Source organism: Camponotus vicinus, unplaced genomic scaffold (assembly GCF_025532165.1).
Source record: "Camponotus vicinus isolate PSW18456_S1 unplaced genomic scaffold, iyCamVici1.0 SCAF_2, whole genome shotgun sequence".
NCBI lineage: Eukaryota > Metazoa > Arthropoda > Insecta > Hymenoptera > Formicidae > Camponotus > Camponotus vicinus.
This window is the reverse complement of record NW_028141956.1, coordinates 21,639,331-21,656,562: the sequence shown is the minus strand read 5'-3', so window position 1 is coordinate 21,656,562 and position 17,232 is coordinate 21,639,331. Positions and strand designations below refer to the sequence as shown.

Sequence of the window (17,232 nt, the reverse complement as noted above, 5' to 3'; positions counted from 1 at the left end):
AAAATACTTTTATTTTTATGGCAATGTTCATCTATCTAACAATAATATATTTTTGTATTCCTCTCTGTCTCTATTTAGCATTAATTGAATATAAAATAAATAACTATTTTTGATTGGCCGAAAACATATTTATTTAACATGATTTTTCGTTTTACTGACAAAAAAGGCATAATTTTTTCATTTATTAGTTTTTTGGATAATTGTTGAATAATTTGTATAAAATATAATCAATAATTATGTATAAAATATAATCAATTCTTTCCAATTCTTTCGCTTTTAATTTAAAATTAATTCATTAATCAATAAATTATTAATTATTAATTAATTTACTAATTTTAAAATAGAAGCGAGAGAAAAAAATTAATTAATTTATTAATATTAAATCATATATATTATCGTATTTTACATTTAAAAGAAGATAAGTCTTATTATATATAAAATAAATCATGTTTTTGCTATTATTTTATGACTACAAACTATGCTGTATTTCTGCTGTGTTTTTGCTGTTACTTTTGAAATGGCAGTGCATGCTCCATTTCTGCCGCGTTTCTGCCGTTACGCCGTGTTTACAGATTAGCTCGATTTCTGATGATATTCTATCAATATAGCATGATTTCATGTTATGCTCAGTTTTAGTTTAATTTCTGTCGACATATTGTGCTAACACATAATGCTTAAAATCAGGGTTGGGAAGTAACGCGTTACTTGTAACGCCGTTACCGTTATAGTTACTTTTTTTTTATAACGGACTGGTAACGGCGTTACACTTTTTTTTCTGTAACTGTAACGATAACGTAGTTACATTTTTTTAGTAACGATAACGAATTTAACAGTTACTTTTACCGTTACTTTTCATATTTTGAAAATACTTATGACATCGTATTTCTGTCATATTCAATTTTTAGTCATTGACCGACATTCATATAAAATTCGATAATATTTCGGATGAAATTTATTACTTTGAGAGGTGTCTGTGAAGCTGACACGACAATCTACGAATTTCAAAAAAATACTAAGAGCTGATAGAATACGAAGAGTTCACTTTTCATAGTTCTACAGTTCCTGATAAAAATTAAAGAGTTTCGCATTCCTTATATTAAAAAATCGAAATCGAAAGAATGTCGTGCTAACTTCGCGAATCTAGCACGACACTCTTCCCTCTAAAGAACCAAAACGCGTTGAATATTATTATTTTTAGCAAGAGTTCCCAATAATTCTGCTATAGTTCAGCCTATATATGCAATTTCAGACTGATATTTCAATAATTAATAATTTTTTATGAATTTTTAATGTCCTCGTCCAGCACAACACTTAGTAAAAATGTATCGTGCTGATGATTTTCCGTAGTTTTAACAGTTCTGGATAGTTCTATAAAAGTTCTATTCTTTAGAAACATTTTTCAAGCAGAGAGATTTTTTAAATAATTATTTATAAAATAGTAAACGGTCGGAACTCTGCGTAAAAATGTTTCTAAAGGATAGAACTTTTATAGAACTGTCCAGAATTGCCGTTAAAAATACGGAAAATTATTAGCACGACACAATTTCACTAAATGTCATGCTGGTCAAGAACATTAAAAATTCATAAAAAATTATTAATTTTTGGAATATCGATCTAAAATTGCATATATAGGCTAAACTATAACAGAACTATCGAGAACTGTTGTCAAAAATAATAATTTTCATCGCGTTTTACTACTTTAGAGGGAGAGTGTCGTGCTGGGTAATTGTAAAAAATTGTTTAAAAAATAGTAAACGGTCGAAACTCTGCGTAAAAATGTTCCTAAAGGATAGAACTTTTATAGAACCGTCCAGAACTGCCGTTAAAAATACGGAAAATTATTAGCACGACACATTTTCACTAAATGTCATGCTGGTCAAGAACATTAAAAATTCATAAAAAATTATTAATTTTTGGAATATCGATTTGAAATTACATATATAGGCTGAACTATAGCAGAACTATCGGGAACTCTTGCTAAAAATAATATTCAACGCGTTTGGTACTTTGGAGGGAAGAGTGTCGTGCTAGATTCGCGAAGTTAGCACATTTTTTCGATTTCGATTTTTTAATATAAGGAATGCGAAACTCTTTAATTTTTATCAGGAACTATGAAAAGTGCTATCATAACTCTTAGTATTTTTTTGAAATTCGTAGATTGTCGTGCCAGCTTCACAGACACCTCTGGAGCGATTAATGACACCATTGGTCAATCACAGTTATTTCATTCTTCTGAGGAATGGATGTGATTGGCCAGCTTTTAAGTTTGACGTAATATCGGACGAGAGCACAAAAAGAATGCAAATTTAGCTGTATTTATAAATTTAATGGAAATTAAAATTTTTTTATTTACATGTGAAGTTACATGTTAAATGCTTTAAAAACTATATCTTTAAATTTTTTACGGTTTTGTAAATTTAAAATAAAGAATCTGTTGCTTTTATATTAATATTTTAATAAAAAATATTACCAAAGTAAATTTTTTATTTAATTCTATCTTGTTTTAACATTAAAAGTAACGGGAAAAGTAACGAATCGTTACTTTTGAAGTAACGGTAACGATAACTAGTTACTTTTAAAAATAAGTAATTAATAACGGTAACGAGTTACTTTTTTTACTCGGTAACGAGTAACGGTAACGAGTTACTTTTAAAAAGTAACTTTCCCATCCCTGCTTAAAATCTACTGTTCTTATGTCAAGAATTTCTGTTTAAATTTTGTAAGATATTTTGTAGCATATTATGACGCAGAAACTGCTTGTTTCCTGCTACATTTCTGTCGATACTAATTGAGACGGCAGATCATGTTTGACTGCTGCCGGAATTCTATCAACATAATATGTAACGCACAATTTGCAATGTATGATCTTACAGACTTGGCTATCTGGGAGTATGCAAAAAAAAATATGGAAGGAAATAGGGAGTAACTTTAAGAAAAGAAATTACAACGTAACTGACGAACAATGTTCTGTTAAATGGAAGAACTTGAAACAGAAATATAAATCGGTACGTGATGCTAATAATGAGACTGGCAGTGCTAAAGTATCTTGGGAATACTTTGATTTAATAGACGAGTTCATGAATACTACACCCGAAGTAACACCTCTATCACTTGCTTCAAACACACGTGGATTTAGACTGCACAAAGAAAATGTATGTATAAGAGAAAACAATGAATTTAACGATGAAAATACAGCATCCAACATTACTTCTACCAGTTCTATGTCTTCTACTTCTTCTTCTTCTACTTCTCATTGGTACGCGTAATATCAGAAAACGTGCAAGACAAGAAAATGAATTAGCATATTGTGAACAACTTTATAAACAAAGAGAAAAACATCATAAGGAGAACATAGAAATGCAAAATAGATTTTTAACGTTACTTAAAGAAATTTGCAAAAATGATCAGCAGTAAAATAAGAGACAGTGAGTGCTTCCCATTTAGAGACACAAGTCGACACAAGCATCATTCTATCTTTGTTCTCATAGAATGTAGAACAAAGATAGAATCATGCTTGTGTCGACTTGTGTCGCTAAATGGAAAGCACCAAGTATTATTAATAATGAAGCCTGTTAAATTATTAATCTTTACATATATGTATATGTATGTCGTACAATGATATACGATTTGAAGAAGACAGTGTTATTCATTTTATAAATTTTTATTTTTCAGTTTACACATATGTGACAAAAGTTTGCATATGTTTGTGTATGTACAATATTTAATATAATATTTATTAATATTAAATATTTATTAATATTTAATATATGTAAAGGTTTTACATTTTTCAGTATATAAAGCAGTAATATAAAGTATAGTACATATGCTATTTTTTCAGTATGTTTCATATTATTATTATTATATATTATATCAAATTTTATTATTATTTAGACGTGTATACTAATAGCGTATTCGATTTATTGACTCTACCCGATACTGAGTCGAGTCGGTCAGACCGGAAGTTCGATTTGAAACTCGATGACTCGAAATAACCTTTATCAAATATTGTAAGTGGTAATAAAGAAACACTAAAATCAGAACAAGAAACAAAAACACTAAAATAAAAATAAGAATAAGTGAAAAAATAAGGACAATGAGTGAATCAGGTAAGAAATTTTATTATATTATATTATAGAAACAAACATGTGAAATGTTAACATGCCATATAACGTGTAATGCATAAATAATATCTTTAATGACTATTTTTACAGATAATAGCAACATTATGAAAATCATCAGAGATGAAAATGGAAAAATTGTGAAAACAGCAGAAGGAATTTTATGTGAATGTATGGATAATGATGGTAAATTTTTTACTGTAAAAATATTGTACAAATAATGGCTGCGTTCAGCAGAAAAAGCTGCTTTGCAACTGTTGTAAAGCAGCTTTTTCTGCTGAACGCAGCCAATAATATGCTTCATTGACAATGAAACATCCATTGCTGTATCAAAAATATAAAATTATTTTTCTTTTCAGGAAATGTCACATTAAAATTTGTGAAAACAAACTCTAGCGAATCGTCAACAATGGAGAATGGTAAGTGATTTATGTGCGAAAATCTTTGAACTATTATAAATATAAAAATGGATATAAAGATAATAATAAAATAATTTTACTTTAGAGAACATAATGCCGTGCAGTACCGCATCATTTGATGATAAAGAAAGGTTCATAACTATGAAGGAAGAAAAAGAGACGCATAGAGTTTTATGGACGAACAATGAAAGCAAAGAATTACTACAATTATATTATGAAAATATTGGACAAATAGGCCCATTTACCACATTCAAAAATAAAAAATGTATGTGGGAATTTATAAGTAATGAAATTTCAAAAAAATATGGAACTTTTCGTTCGCCATTGCAATGCGAATATAGATATAAAAATATGTTAAAAAGAAGAAATGCTGCAAAGAAAAATAATAAAAGATCAGGGAGTGAAAAATGTGATATCGATTTTGAAGAAGAATTTGAATTAATTAATAGCATTGACGACAGCATGGAACCTGACGTTTGCTTCGGTATAGGCCAACATACTATTAAAAAAAGAAAAATAGATGCTTTGAGTAGCGAAGAAGAAGAAATTGAAAGAAAAGTGCAGAAATCTCCAAACGTTTTGGCGGTACTACGAGATATTCAGAATGAGAAAGAAAAAGAGAAAGAGCGTCGTCATAAAGAAAAAATAGAAATTCTCCGAGAATTATTTTCTAGAAATAATAAGTAAATTTTATATTTTAAATAATAACTAGCACATGCATGTTAATGCAATGTTTTCCATAAGTATGTATGTATTACAGATTTATAATTTTTTGTTTCATACTAAAAGATTTATAATTTTTGGTTTAATAATAATTTTTATTTTAATATGTTATACTTTATATAACATTGTAATGTTACATTGTAAGATTTGGAAGAACATTGTGATATTAATTTTAAATGATATTAATTTCTAATTATTGTTAATTTAAAGAGAGCTTTTCTCAACGCTTATTAATTTTAAATGTTTTAGTTAAGAATAGAAAAGATTAATAAAAATATTAATTTATTATTTTACATTTATGAAGATATTCTTAAAAGACTGGTTTGTTTTAAAAATATGTATTACAGATTTATAATTTTTTTCTATTTTAATACGTAATACGTAACATTGTAATGTTACATTGTAAGATTTGAAAGAACTTGTGATATTAATTTACTATTTTATGTTTTAGTTCAGAATAAAAAGATTAGTAGAAATATTAATATATTTTTTATATTCATGAAGATTCTCTTAAAATACTTTTGTTATAAAAATATATGTATAAAATGTTATAAAATGACATATTAAATAAAATTGAAAAGGTATATTGATAAAATGGTGATGCTCTATTACAATTTTTATTTAATTTTTTATTATGATAAAAAACATTAGTATACATTTTAATACATACTAATACGTACTATTAAAAGGTAATAATAAACTTATCAAAGCAAATACATTTAGTTTATAGTTTTATATGCATAAATTATTCTAAATATAAACTTTTTATAATAAAAACATTATTTTATTATTGTAATATATTATGAAATCTTTTATCTTATTGTTATTAAATAAATACATTGGTACTACTTGTGTGTATGTGTGCGTGTAATATCAATAAGACAATCAACAAGAGGGCTTATCTATGTTGTACGTAAATATAATATTTATATGTATGTGCGCGCGCGCGCATTATATTATATTTACGTACATTCTTTATAAGTCTATAAACAAAATTTTAAATCAAATCAAGTGCTATGCGATCACGTTTCAACTGTCCTAACATTCTTATTCTGTTATTACTATGAATACATTGCCGAATTGGGAACGGAACTTCTTCATATTCAAGATATTCGAAAATATCATTCTCTTCTATACATAAATTATGTAATATGCAACAAGATATAATAAATTTAGACATTGATATTACGGACCACATATCAAGTCTGGTCAATTGTCGGAATCTGCACTTTAATAATCCAAACGCGTTCTCAATTGTAACTCGTGCTTTACAAAAACGATTATTAAAATTAGCTTGAATTGGTATCAATTTTCCGTTATATAGTGTTAAAAGATTTATAGATATTGGATAGGCTGCATCGCCAATAATGTGATAAAAATCGCCCATTGCAGACACTTTGTCTTTAACAAAAGACATGTCATACACACGAGCATCATGCGTTTTACTAGATATTCCAGTAAAGCAATCTATAAATCTTTTTTTCGCGTCGCATATACCTTGCAAAGTAAGTGCAGTTTCGTCATGTCTATTTACATATGTGTGACGAATTTTTTTCGCTGGCGTTCTAATCGGAATATATGTGCCATCTATACATCCCACAATTCCATCAATTCCGCATATATTCCGAAATTCTTGGGCTTTTTCTTGACTGGGCTTTTCTGTTCTTGTTCCGTTGCAGGAAATCGGATTATTATCGGAGCTAAATTTAGTAAGAAATTTGTAACTCTCTTGATGATAAGATGTACTGTAGCTACTTGCATGTCAAAACGTTCTGCTACACTCCTTATTACCGTTTTATTTGCAGCAAACCTGTATGCATTAAAAAAACATGTTTTTTATTTTTTATTGACCAGCAATAAAAATGTTTTATGTTTTTATAAATATAAGTGACTAGAAAAGTAGCGTACCATAAAAAAACTAAAATATGTTCTTTGGCTGTTTTCTTTTTTTTTCCGCATACATTTTTAGGATAATATTTGCTTCGTTTGAATAAAATTATAATGTACTCGCATGTTTTTCTTGAAAGTCTAAAGTGTCTTTGAAATTGAAACCGTTTATAAGATAAAAATAGCTTACACAATAGATTCAATAAATGATATTAGATTTAATAAATATTTCTAATATATATTTACGTCTTCTGCAGTATACTGATCGACAACACTTGTAATATAATGTTTCATTCGCGGTATTTTTTTCTTCCGCATTAAATGTGTGTATAGTAATAATTCTTCATCAGAACTATCTGATGAAGACAATAAATAGTCAACAATTAATTTTTCAATATCTATAAAATTAATCATTAAAGATATTTTTTTACGATCGAAATGCATTATACGATATGACATATGTTATATTTCACATATGTTCGTTTCTAGTATAATAAATATGTATAATTTCTGACCTGATCCACTCATTGTTCTTATTTTTTTACTTATCCTTGTTTTTATTTTTGTGTTTTTGTTTCTTGTTCAGATTTCTTTATTATCATTTAGAATTTTTGATGGAGGTTAAGAAGACACTTTCCACCATGACAGTTTTGAGTCATCGAGTTTCAAATTGAACTTTCGATCTGACTCTACTCGACTCAGTGTCGGGTAGAGTCAATAAATCGAATACGCTATAATAGTATTATAGAAAGTGATGACTGAATTACATGAAAGTGACGAAATGTAAATTTCATAAAATCAAAAATGTTTATTTTAGTAGATTTTATATGCTGATATGATTAATTTTATTTCATTATTACATTTAAAGTAAAAGACTGATGTGTTAATTTACGATAAAATTTAAAAAAGATCCCACACAGCACATTATACTAAAAGATAACGAAAAGATGTCTTTTTTAAGTTATCTTTTCGACAAAACGAAAAGATGTCTATAAAGACATCTTTTCGCTTTGTCGAAAAAGATGACATAAAAGAGACATAGTAGTATGTGGCACGTGTTTCTTCGCTTGCCGTTACGCGGCGAGCCACTCTTAACTTATCTCGTATTTAATATTTATCACGAAACGTATATAAAGAATTAGTAATTAATATAAGATCTGAAGCATATTTTCGCCTTTTACGAGCAGTAATGCCAGAAAGAGGATACTACTCGCACGCATCAATCAGAGAGAGCCACATACGTGTGCTACGCAGAATGATTGTATGCATGTGAGCCGCATCCTTTTCCTGACATTACTGTTTATCAGTTTAATTTCTGACAAATGGAATTTAAAATAATTTATTTAATAATCTGAATTCCTTGTTGGGATTCAGAATATTAAACGGATTATTAGAAATTAGGTGTATAAATTGGAGAAATAGTCCAGTTATTGCGTGTATTGAAGTATTCCTACTACCGAGTGTTGATAATCTATATAGAATGAATCAAGTCATCTTTTAATCATCATATAAACAAGACTAAAAAGTCACTGAATTCGGGTCATGAGACGACTTTTAGCCATCTTTCCATCGACTTAACGATGTCAGTAAAAGATGTCTGTGACAAAAAAATGTCCAGTTTTAGTAGTACTTTTAGACGACTTGGTACTGTGTGGGATGTGTTAATGAATGAAAAAAGCAATTGTTATTTATTTCAAATATGTATGTTCACTTTCCGTATGCATAAGATAAGATTTATTTTATTTCATTATTAACATTTAAAATGAAAGACTGATATGTTAATTTATGATATATTTTAAGAAAGATGTGTTAATGAATAAAAAAAGGCAATTTTCATTTATTTCAAATATGTATGTTTACATTCTGTATGTGTTACCAATATATTAAATATATTCTATTATCGTTGTAATATTATCGTTGTTTTCATTGATTTTTTATTGTACATATTGAAAATTTTGATATTATAGGGAAGGAAAAAGATGTTCTGCAAATTATCGTTAGTAATTATACATACACGTCATGATAAAGGCATAATTTTTGAGTTTCATACATTAAAAAACATTTATTTGCCATGTAAATATATGTATACATCACATCATACAAAGTCATATATATATATATATATATATATATATATACGTATTACATATAAAATTAATATATTAACTGTGCAATAACATCTCTTTTTTCATCACTTTGTAAAAGAACATTATTATGATCATTTTCGTTTTCCATTGGCTCTAAAATGTTTTCAAATGGTTCATCTTTGTTATCGAAACAAACATTGTGTAAAATACAACATGCTAATACAAGTAAAGGTATCATTTCGGTATTGTACATATATACATATCTTAATTTTCTAAATCGTCCTTTTAATAGCCCAAACGCTCTTTCTATCATAATACGAGTTGATGATAATTTTGTGTTATAATTGCGTTGTACATTATTCAAATGACCATTGTCACGATATGGAATGAGCAGATATTGTAATAGCGAGTACGCAGAGTCACCTAACAAATGTGTACCTTGTGGGGAATATCTTTGAACATCATGGTCAATCATTTCTTTGATATCACTTAAGCGCCACACTCGTGCATCATGGACACTGCCACATATTCCCGCAAAAACATCAATGAATTTCATTTTATGATCACAAATACCTTGCAGTATTATCGAATGAAATCCTTTTCTGTTAATGTATCTATTTGGGTACTCAATAGCCCGACAAAAACAGTTACGTCACATCCTCGTCGAATCCACGTATTTTATGTGGCTTACGTGGATGCAAATTGATCCACGAATTATCTACGTGGATACAACTTTCTTTTTTCATTATTACATCGAGGTACTTTATTCTCGAAATATCAATGTAGATTTCATGTGGATATTTCTATTGAAATTAATGATTAATAATGATTAATCATTCAACGACGGTAATATTGTAATGTTAAAAGATATTTTATTAAAATTTTTCAATTGTAATTTTGTATCTGAAATATTTCAGAAATATACCTGCATCATGTTTTTTATAATATTTATAATATTTATATTATAATATTATAATATTTATATTTTATATAATATTGTATTTGCAATATTTCTGAAATCTTTCAGAAAGATAAAAAAGTTTGCTAAAATAAAGATTATATCTGTATGTTTCTAAATATGTAATAGTACATATGTATATAGAATATGCTTCCTCGCTTTGCCGCTATGCAGCGCTGCATCAAATTAGCTAACTCGTATTCAACTTTTCGTCATAAAGTGTATATAAAGAACTGAAACTAATATGGTCCGAAGTTTATTTTTTCTTTTAAGGACCGTCTATGATGGAAATAATATTGGTGGAGTGGACGGTGGACTAAGGCGTAAGCGAATGGTTCTTTTCCATTTTGCATTACTCCTAGTCTTACGCCTTACTCCACCGTCCACTCCACCGATATTATTTTCATTGTAGACGGTCCTTTAGTCAGTTTAATTTAATAAACTGATTTAATTTAAAATAATTTGTTTAATAATCTGGATCGTTTGTTGGGATTCAAAATATGGAACAGATTATTTGAAATTAAACGGATAAATGGGAGATAGCCTATTTATTGCGTATATTAAAAATAAAATATAAATAAAAATAAAATTATTCTTATAGCCGAGTGTATTTATATACATTTATAAATGTCCAAGATATTTACTTATCAAAAATGAAAAAAGTAATATGTCTCGAAAGTTCATGAAATTTTCACATAGATTCCACGTAGATTCTAGTACCGTTTTTGAGCGGATTATCCACTCGAATATCCACGTGGATTCAACGATATTATCGTTGAATCCAATCTACGTGGTAATAACGTGGATTTCACGTACTGTTTTTGTCGGGAGGAGCACTAATGGGAATGTGACAGCCGTCTATGACACCTACTACACCTGGAAAATTGCTCATAGCAGCAAATTGCTCTTGTATATGTAAAAACTCGTAATGCTGTGGTCATTTTATGTAGTTTTCAGCGTGTTCTTGCAGTATGTAAGCCACATTAAATACACACTTCCATATAGTATCTTTGCATAGCCCAAATCGATCTGCAGCAGATCTGAAATAACAATTAATGTTACATTAATTCAATATGTGTTAAACATGATTGTAATCATCTATTATTTTTACTATACACAGAGGGATAACAAAAAAATCTTTAGTACCCAGTAAACGCTAGATATTTCTTAAATATTTCATTCATATTATACGAATAACGGAATATCTAGCGTTTACTGAGTATATACTTAGGTTCATATTCTGAATCCTCTTTTATCGATAAAAGTGCCTCTAAAAGTGGCTTATAAGTCTTCTGATTGGCTATAAGCCACTTTTAGAGGCACTTTTATCGATAAAAGAGGATTCAGAATATGGACCTTAGTTTTTATAAATTAGCTAACCTGTAAACTTCTTGATTGCCAAATATCCACAAAGCTATAGCAATTTGTTTGGCTGGTAGTATTTTAGGGCAATTGTCTCTTTGTAATAAGGCTGGTCCTATATGTTGTATCACCAGCTCAAAAGTTTCTCTTGTAACACGAAAATGTGATGTAAAATCTATGAGAAAAGAATATAATGTTACAAAATAGTACAACATATATATTATATATAAATGAGAATGAGTATTTGTACTTCTTACCTGTTAAAGAATAGTTATAAGAATGACATTTTCATAGAAGTGGCTAATTTTAATATGTTGCTCTCTTATACGACGTACTTGAAACATATTTTCGTTTTCTTCATTATTATTAAATATTATATTCCATAAAACTAATAAATCCATGTTTGTGCTCTGTAAGAATACTAATAAAACTATTATTAGATTATATGCATGTAATCGTTAATCACAAATGATTGGAGTGAGGTAACTTGTTTTTTTTGTTGTTTTTTTTTAAATATATCAGTAAAACATTAATACATCTATCGCTTAATATACATTTAAAGAAGAATAAAAGTTAATTATTACGAGAATAACAAAAAGTACATACATACCTATTTTTCTATTTCTTTTTAAAATTCTATGATACGAGTGAAATTTTCGCGTTTTCCTACAATCCCTTATTATTGAGCTAATTTGATCACTCCATAGATACGGTTTACAAATCCGATTAGTCTAGGGAACTTTTTCTCTAATCGGTTGATACGACTGCGATTAATCCGATTGCAAATTCGATTACTGAACGTAAACACCCACGAACTAGTTACGCACTAGTTACGCATAGTGTAGCGCGACACGAATGGATTGATTCGTAACGATTCGTCTCCTTTGAGTTTCGTCAAAAAACTGCTCGGTTAGCGAATCAGTGCGAATGACGAATCGCGCATGACGAATCGACGAATTTTCCCTCCACATTGGCCGCATTCAACAGTTGGGCAACATTACTAGATTTTCCGATGTAATTCGACGCTGATTGGTCGGACCTGAAAGTAGAAACCAATCATGTTCGATTGCTACTTAGCGGTTGAGTCTGCTGAATGCGGCCATTATTCGCGAACGTTATACCATAGACATAGTAAGTATAGACCGAGCATCCATTGTATAAGCGTTAAGTATACGAAAAGAAAGACAAAAGATGTAAGATGAGTTTCTTTCTCTTTTCAATGCCGGAGGAATGGGGAGCACTTCTCTTCATCTCCTCGCGCCGGTTCGTCGTTTCCCCTATTGAGATGAGGAGAAGTGCTCCCCACTCCTCCGGCATTGAAAAGAGAAAGAAACTCATCTTACATCTTTTGTCTTTCTTTTCGTATACTTAACGCTTATACAATGGATGCTCGGTCTATACTTACTATGTCTATGCGTTATACGAATCACGAATCACGCATCACGATTCGCGAAAATGCGCATAGTCTGGCGCTAGCTTTACAACTCCGTCACTTAAGGCCGGGTCTACAATAAGTAATTTAAGCCTTAAGCCTTAAGAGATTGATCAATCACAGTCAAGTATGAAGAGAATACTCGACTGTGATTGGTCAATTTCTTAAGACTTAGGGCTTAAATTACTTATTGTAGGTCGGAACTAAAGCGGCGTCTACAATGAGATTTTAAGGAGACTTAAGGCATAAGACATAAGAAATTGACCAATCACAGTCAAGTATTAAGAGAATACTCGACTGTGATTGGTCAATTTCTTAAGTCTTACGCCTTGTCTCCTTAAAATCTCATTGTAGACGCCGCATAAGGGCCTCCGCACAAGGTGTTCCGTATCGCATTACGTTACGTTAAGTATAGATCGTAAATTTAACTCCGTACGTAAAATTAAACTTCAGTCAACGCACAGAAGAAATCGTAACGTAAAGACATGTCTTAAGTCTCCTTAAAATCTCATTGTAGACTAGTATTCTCTTAATACTTGACTGTGATTGGTCAAGGCCATGGCACACAAAAAAACGTAAGCAGTAAAACGTAGTCAGTAAGCAAATTGACCAATCATGATAGAGCAGTAAGCAGCCATATTAAAACGTAAGAAGACATAAGAATTCCGATTGGTCGATTTCCTTACTGACTACGTTTTACTGCTTACGTATTTTTGTGTGCCAGGGCCCTTAATTTTTTAAGTCTTACGCCTTAATGGTTATCACACATAAAATTCAATAAGCACCTTGGAGGGACCAATACTCGACCGTGATTGGTCGATTTTCTTACGCTTATGTTTTACGTGTTTATGGAATTTTATGTGTGATGGCCATTAAGGCCATGGTACACAAAAAAACGTAAGCAGTGAAACGTAGTCAGTAAAGAAATCGACCAATCGGAATTCTTACGTTTTCTTACGTTTTAATATGGCTGCCTTACTGCTCAATCATGATTGGTCAATTTGCTTACTGACTACGTTTCACTGCTTACGTTTTTTTGTGTGCCATGGCCTTTAGTCTCCTTAAAATCTCATTGTAGACGACGCATAAAGCGGCGTCTACAATGAGATTTTAAGGCGTAAGACTTAAGAAATTGATCAATCACAGTCGAGTATTCTCTTCATACTTGACTATGATTGGTTAATCTCTTAGGGCTCCTGCACACAGGACGCGGCAACGCTTGCCGCGCGGCGGAAGTCGACGCGATAGCCAATCAGCAGATACATAACATCCACCGCGCGTCAAAGTTGAACTCAATCCAACTTTTGTATTGGCTATCGCGTCGGCTTCCGCCGCGCGGCAAGTGTTGCCGCGTCCTGTGTGCAGGAGCCCTTAAGTTTTACGCCTTAAAATCTCATTATAGACGCCGCTTAAAGCAGAGAGAAACCTGAGAGCGGCTAGGACGGCCTTTTGCCTGTTACCGTTTTACCCATTTTCAAAGTTGGAACTATTTCGTACACCCATTTTCTGGTACTGTCGATAATGTCTCCACTTGGTGCGTGTCCGTGCTACGCCCACTTTTTGGCATTGCCGATAAATTTCATATTAGGTACGTGTCCGTGCTACACCCATAATTTTCGTATTGAGAAACACAGCATCGACTTCATTCCACATATATGCGCGTGATCTTTTCTTTTTATATACTATTATAAAAATATTAACCCCTAACAACACACATGTCCAAAAGATGTCCAGAGGTCATCGAGAAGACATCCAGAGGACATAAGTCATAAAATATCCTTTGGCTGTCCTCTAGATATTCTATGGACGTTTTTTGGACATGTGTGCTGTTAGGGACACTTGCACACACGCTTATAAAACACATCACTCCCAGTAAAAAAATCCCATACAGCACAGAAGCTTGCGTCAACATTGCTGCAATGTTACAATATTGCTCACTGCAGTGTAATGTTGCAGAAATAATGCAGAGACATTATTTTGTAATATTACTTTGGCAATGTTGCAGTAAGGCTCTATAAATATGAGTATTCTTAGAGCACTAAAAACGTAGGTATTCTCGTCCGCCATTTTTCTTCCAACCGTATGTGAAGGTTAGGTATGTTTTGTATACGTCAAACGTCAATAACCTTTACAGTCTCGAGGTTATAAACACATCGTGTCTTCGTTTCATCGTTGTATAAAGTTCTAATGGTGCTTTCAAAATGCCTGGTTGCAGTTGACATTTTACAAATAGCCAAAACTTAACTTAAAAATACAAATATGTGAAAATATGACAAAACTGCAACATAAAGACAATTTTTGCGATGAGTATTATTTAAATAACATGCCTTTAATGCTTGAAATTGTTCCAAATATGTGTTGCTTCAAAAACGTGCAATGAAACGGAGACACCCCGGTAAAAAATTTTTCATGTATATTCATGCAGAATTGAATATAATTGTACAAAACTATATATAATTGTGCAAAAATATGTATAATTATAAATAATAGAGTACAGGACATTATATATATTTATTGTATAAGTGCAATAACTGTTACATATAATTATATATAAGTGCGCATTTTGCACACTTATATATAATGTTCACAATGTTTTATGTATAATTATATATGGATTTCTGTTAGTTTAATATATAATTATATATAAGTCTTGCGTCATATATAAATATATATAAGTAACAAATATAGTTCAGATACAATCATGCATAATTGTATACGATTCTATATAAACGAGAAATTTTGATCGAAATGTATATATATCTTTTCCTCAATGCACTCATGAACAACGGATAGGTGAAACATTTTGTTTTGTGCTTAATAATGTGATTGGGATATACTTATATGTATACACATTGCAAAAGATCTAGATACGATGTCAATAAATAAATAATCATAAAATTATCTCACTGTTGATATAAATAAATGTAAAATAAATTTTCTTCTAATATTATGCTTTCTACAACCGTTTTGCTGTTGCTTTCAGGTATATATATATATATATATATATATATATATATTGCGACGCTTTTTATTTTTAATTTTTCAATCCTCCTCGGGTGTTGGAGGGGAGGATGTGAAAGGGGGAGCGAAAACGCCGTCAAAAAAAAACACAAGGCAGATAGAGATACTCGCGCTCGGAGGAACTAAGATGGAGGGTGTTCTCGCGCGAGCCGCGGCGAAGCGAAGGCCGTCTCGAAATCTCGAAGAGGGACGCCAGATACGGTCTTTCACGTATCAATTCGCAAAATCGTCAGAATAACGCGAAAAACATTAGCCTGTTTCGCCACGGGCCGACTAGCTCACCTAACGGTAGAGGGGCAGGGTCCGTTGAAAAGGATATTGAATTATTTTATGCGAGGCGGTCGGTGATTACGAAAATTGACGAACACAACGGGATTTAACGCTCACTACAAACGAACACTCAAATAAGTTACGCGAATTTAATAGAAAAGAAAATGTAACAAATTTATTCAAGAATAGAAATATAATAAAAATAAGAATATAAAGGAAAAGAAATAGTGAATCCCAGAAAGAAATAATAATGACAATAATTAGCAGATCAGAATTAACGAACTATAACTGCGGTTAACATAAATTCGAAAATTGGAAATAACGTACAACAGATACTTCTTCGACAGCGGTGATAACAATAATAATACGAGATCGAGATCTTAAGAAAGCTGGGACATTTGTCATCCGCCAGGCCCGTTTTTATGGCCGGACTTTGCGAAACCGAACGGCGTTTCGAGATCGTAACGGAAATTTCGACAGTCTCATTAACGACTCAATTTTCCCGATCTTTAGGCTTTATTCTTTCGCTCGCTCACTTAGTCGACAGCAATAAGTTCGAAAAGAGGCTTAACATTTGAGCGAGAGCAATCCCGAAATCTGCGAAGACGAGAAATTGTCGCCCGCGACGAGCGCGATCGATTCGCTCGGAATTCGATAGCCGTCGGACGTCGCTTCGCTTCTTTTCGGCGTAACGCTTTCTATCTACGCGAAACCCTCGAATTTCGACACTTTCTCAATCTATTATGCACCGCGACACACTCAAACGTACGACAAATACCACGCAAATACCACGCAATAAACGCGATTCCTACTAGTATCAAGAGCGACAAGGACAGCACGACTTTTGCCACGTCGTCACACGCATACGGTCACACGCTCACATATACGCTAATTGCAGACGAAAATTGCCCGGAGATCGATTGCGGGGATGTCTTACGCGGTTTCGACAACTCTT

General features: G+C 31.3%; 2 protein-coding genes across 2 annotated transcripts; one reads left to right on the top strand and one right to left on the bottom strand.

Annotated features, from left to right (window-relative positions):
- Positions 1–3,999: 3,999 nt before the first annotated feature.
- LOC145966664 (uncharacterized) lies at positions 4,000–5,305 on the top strand. The gene is made up of 4 exons (XM_083090936.1): positions 4,000–4,106; positions 4,212–4,304; positions 4,478–4,537; positions 4,623–5,305. Exons 1-4 carry the CDS (start codon positions 4,094–4,096, stop codon positions 5,222–5,224), a joined length of 768 nt encoding a protein of 255 aa, XP_082947062.1. The 5' UTR covers positions 4,000–4,093; the 3' UTR covers positions 5,225–5,305.
- A 1,104-nt stretch (positions 5,306–6,409) lies between these two features.
- Positions 6,410–7,880, bottom strand: LOC145966948 (uncharacterized). The gene is made up of 5 exons (XM_083091402.1): positions 7,663–7,880; positions 7,394–7,545; positions 7,169–7,305; positions 6,758–7,070; positions 6,410–6,526 (listed from the first exon to the last, which is right to left on the bottom strand). Exons 1-4 carry the CDS (start codon positions 7,673–7,675, stop codon positions 6,848–6,850), a joined length of 525 nt encoding a protein of 174 aa, XP_082947528.1. The 5' UTR covers positions 7,676–7,880; the 3' UTR covers positions 6,410–6,526; positions 6,758–6,847.
- Between the last annotated feature and the right edge of the window lie 9,352 nt (positions 7,881–17,232).

What these genes read in the sequence shown, in the direction of transcription:
- LOC145966664 (XM_083090936.1), top strand. An exon ending in TGAATGTATGGATAATGATG is followed by an intron (nt 4,305 to 4,477) that starts GTAAATTTTTTA and finishes TTTTCTTTTCAG; the next exon opens with GAAATGTCACATTAAAATTT. An exon ending in ATCGTCAACAATGGAGAATG is followed by an intron (nt 4,538 to 4,622) that starts GTAAGTGATTTA and finishes ATTTTACTTTAG; the next exon opens with AGAACATAATGCCGTGCAGT.
- LOC145966948 (XM_083091402.1), bottom strand. An exon ending in ATCAGTATACTGCAGAAGAC is followed by an intron (nt 7,306 to 7,393) that starts GTAAATATATAT and finishes AAACGGTTTCAA; the next exon opens with TTTCAAAGACACTTTAGACT. An exon ending in CATATTTTAGTTTTTTTATG is followed by an intron (nt 7,071 to 7,168) that starts GTACGCTACTTT and finishes TAATGCATACAG; the next exon opens with GTTTGCTGCAAATAAAACGG.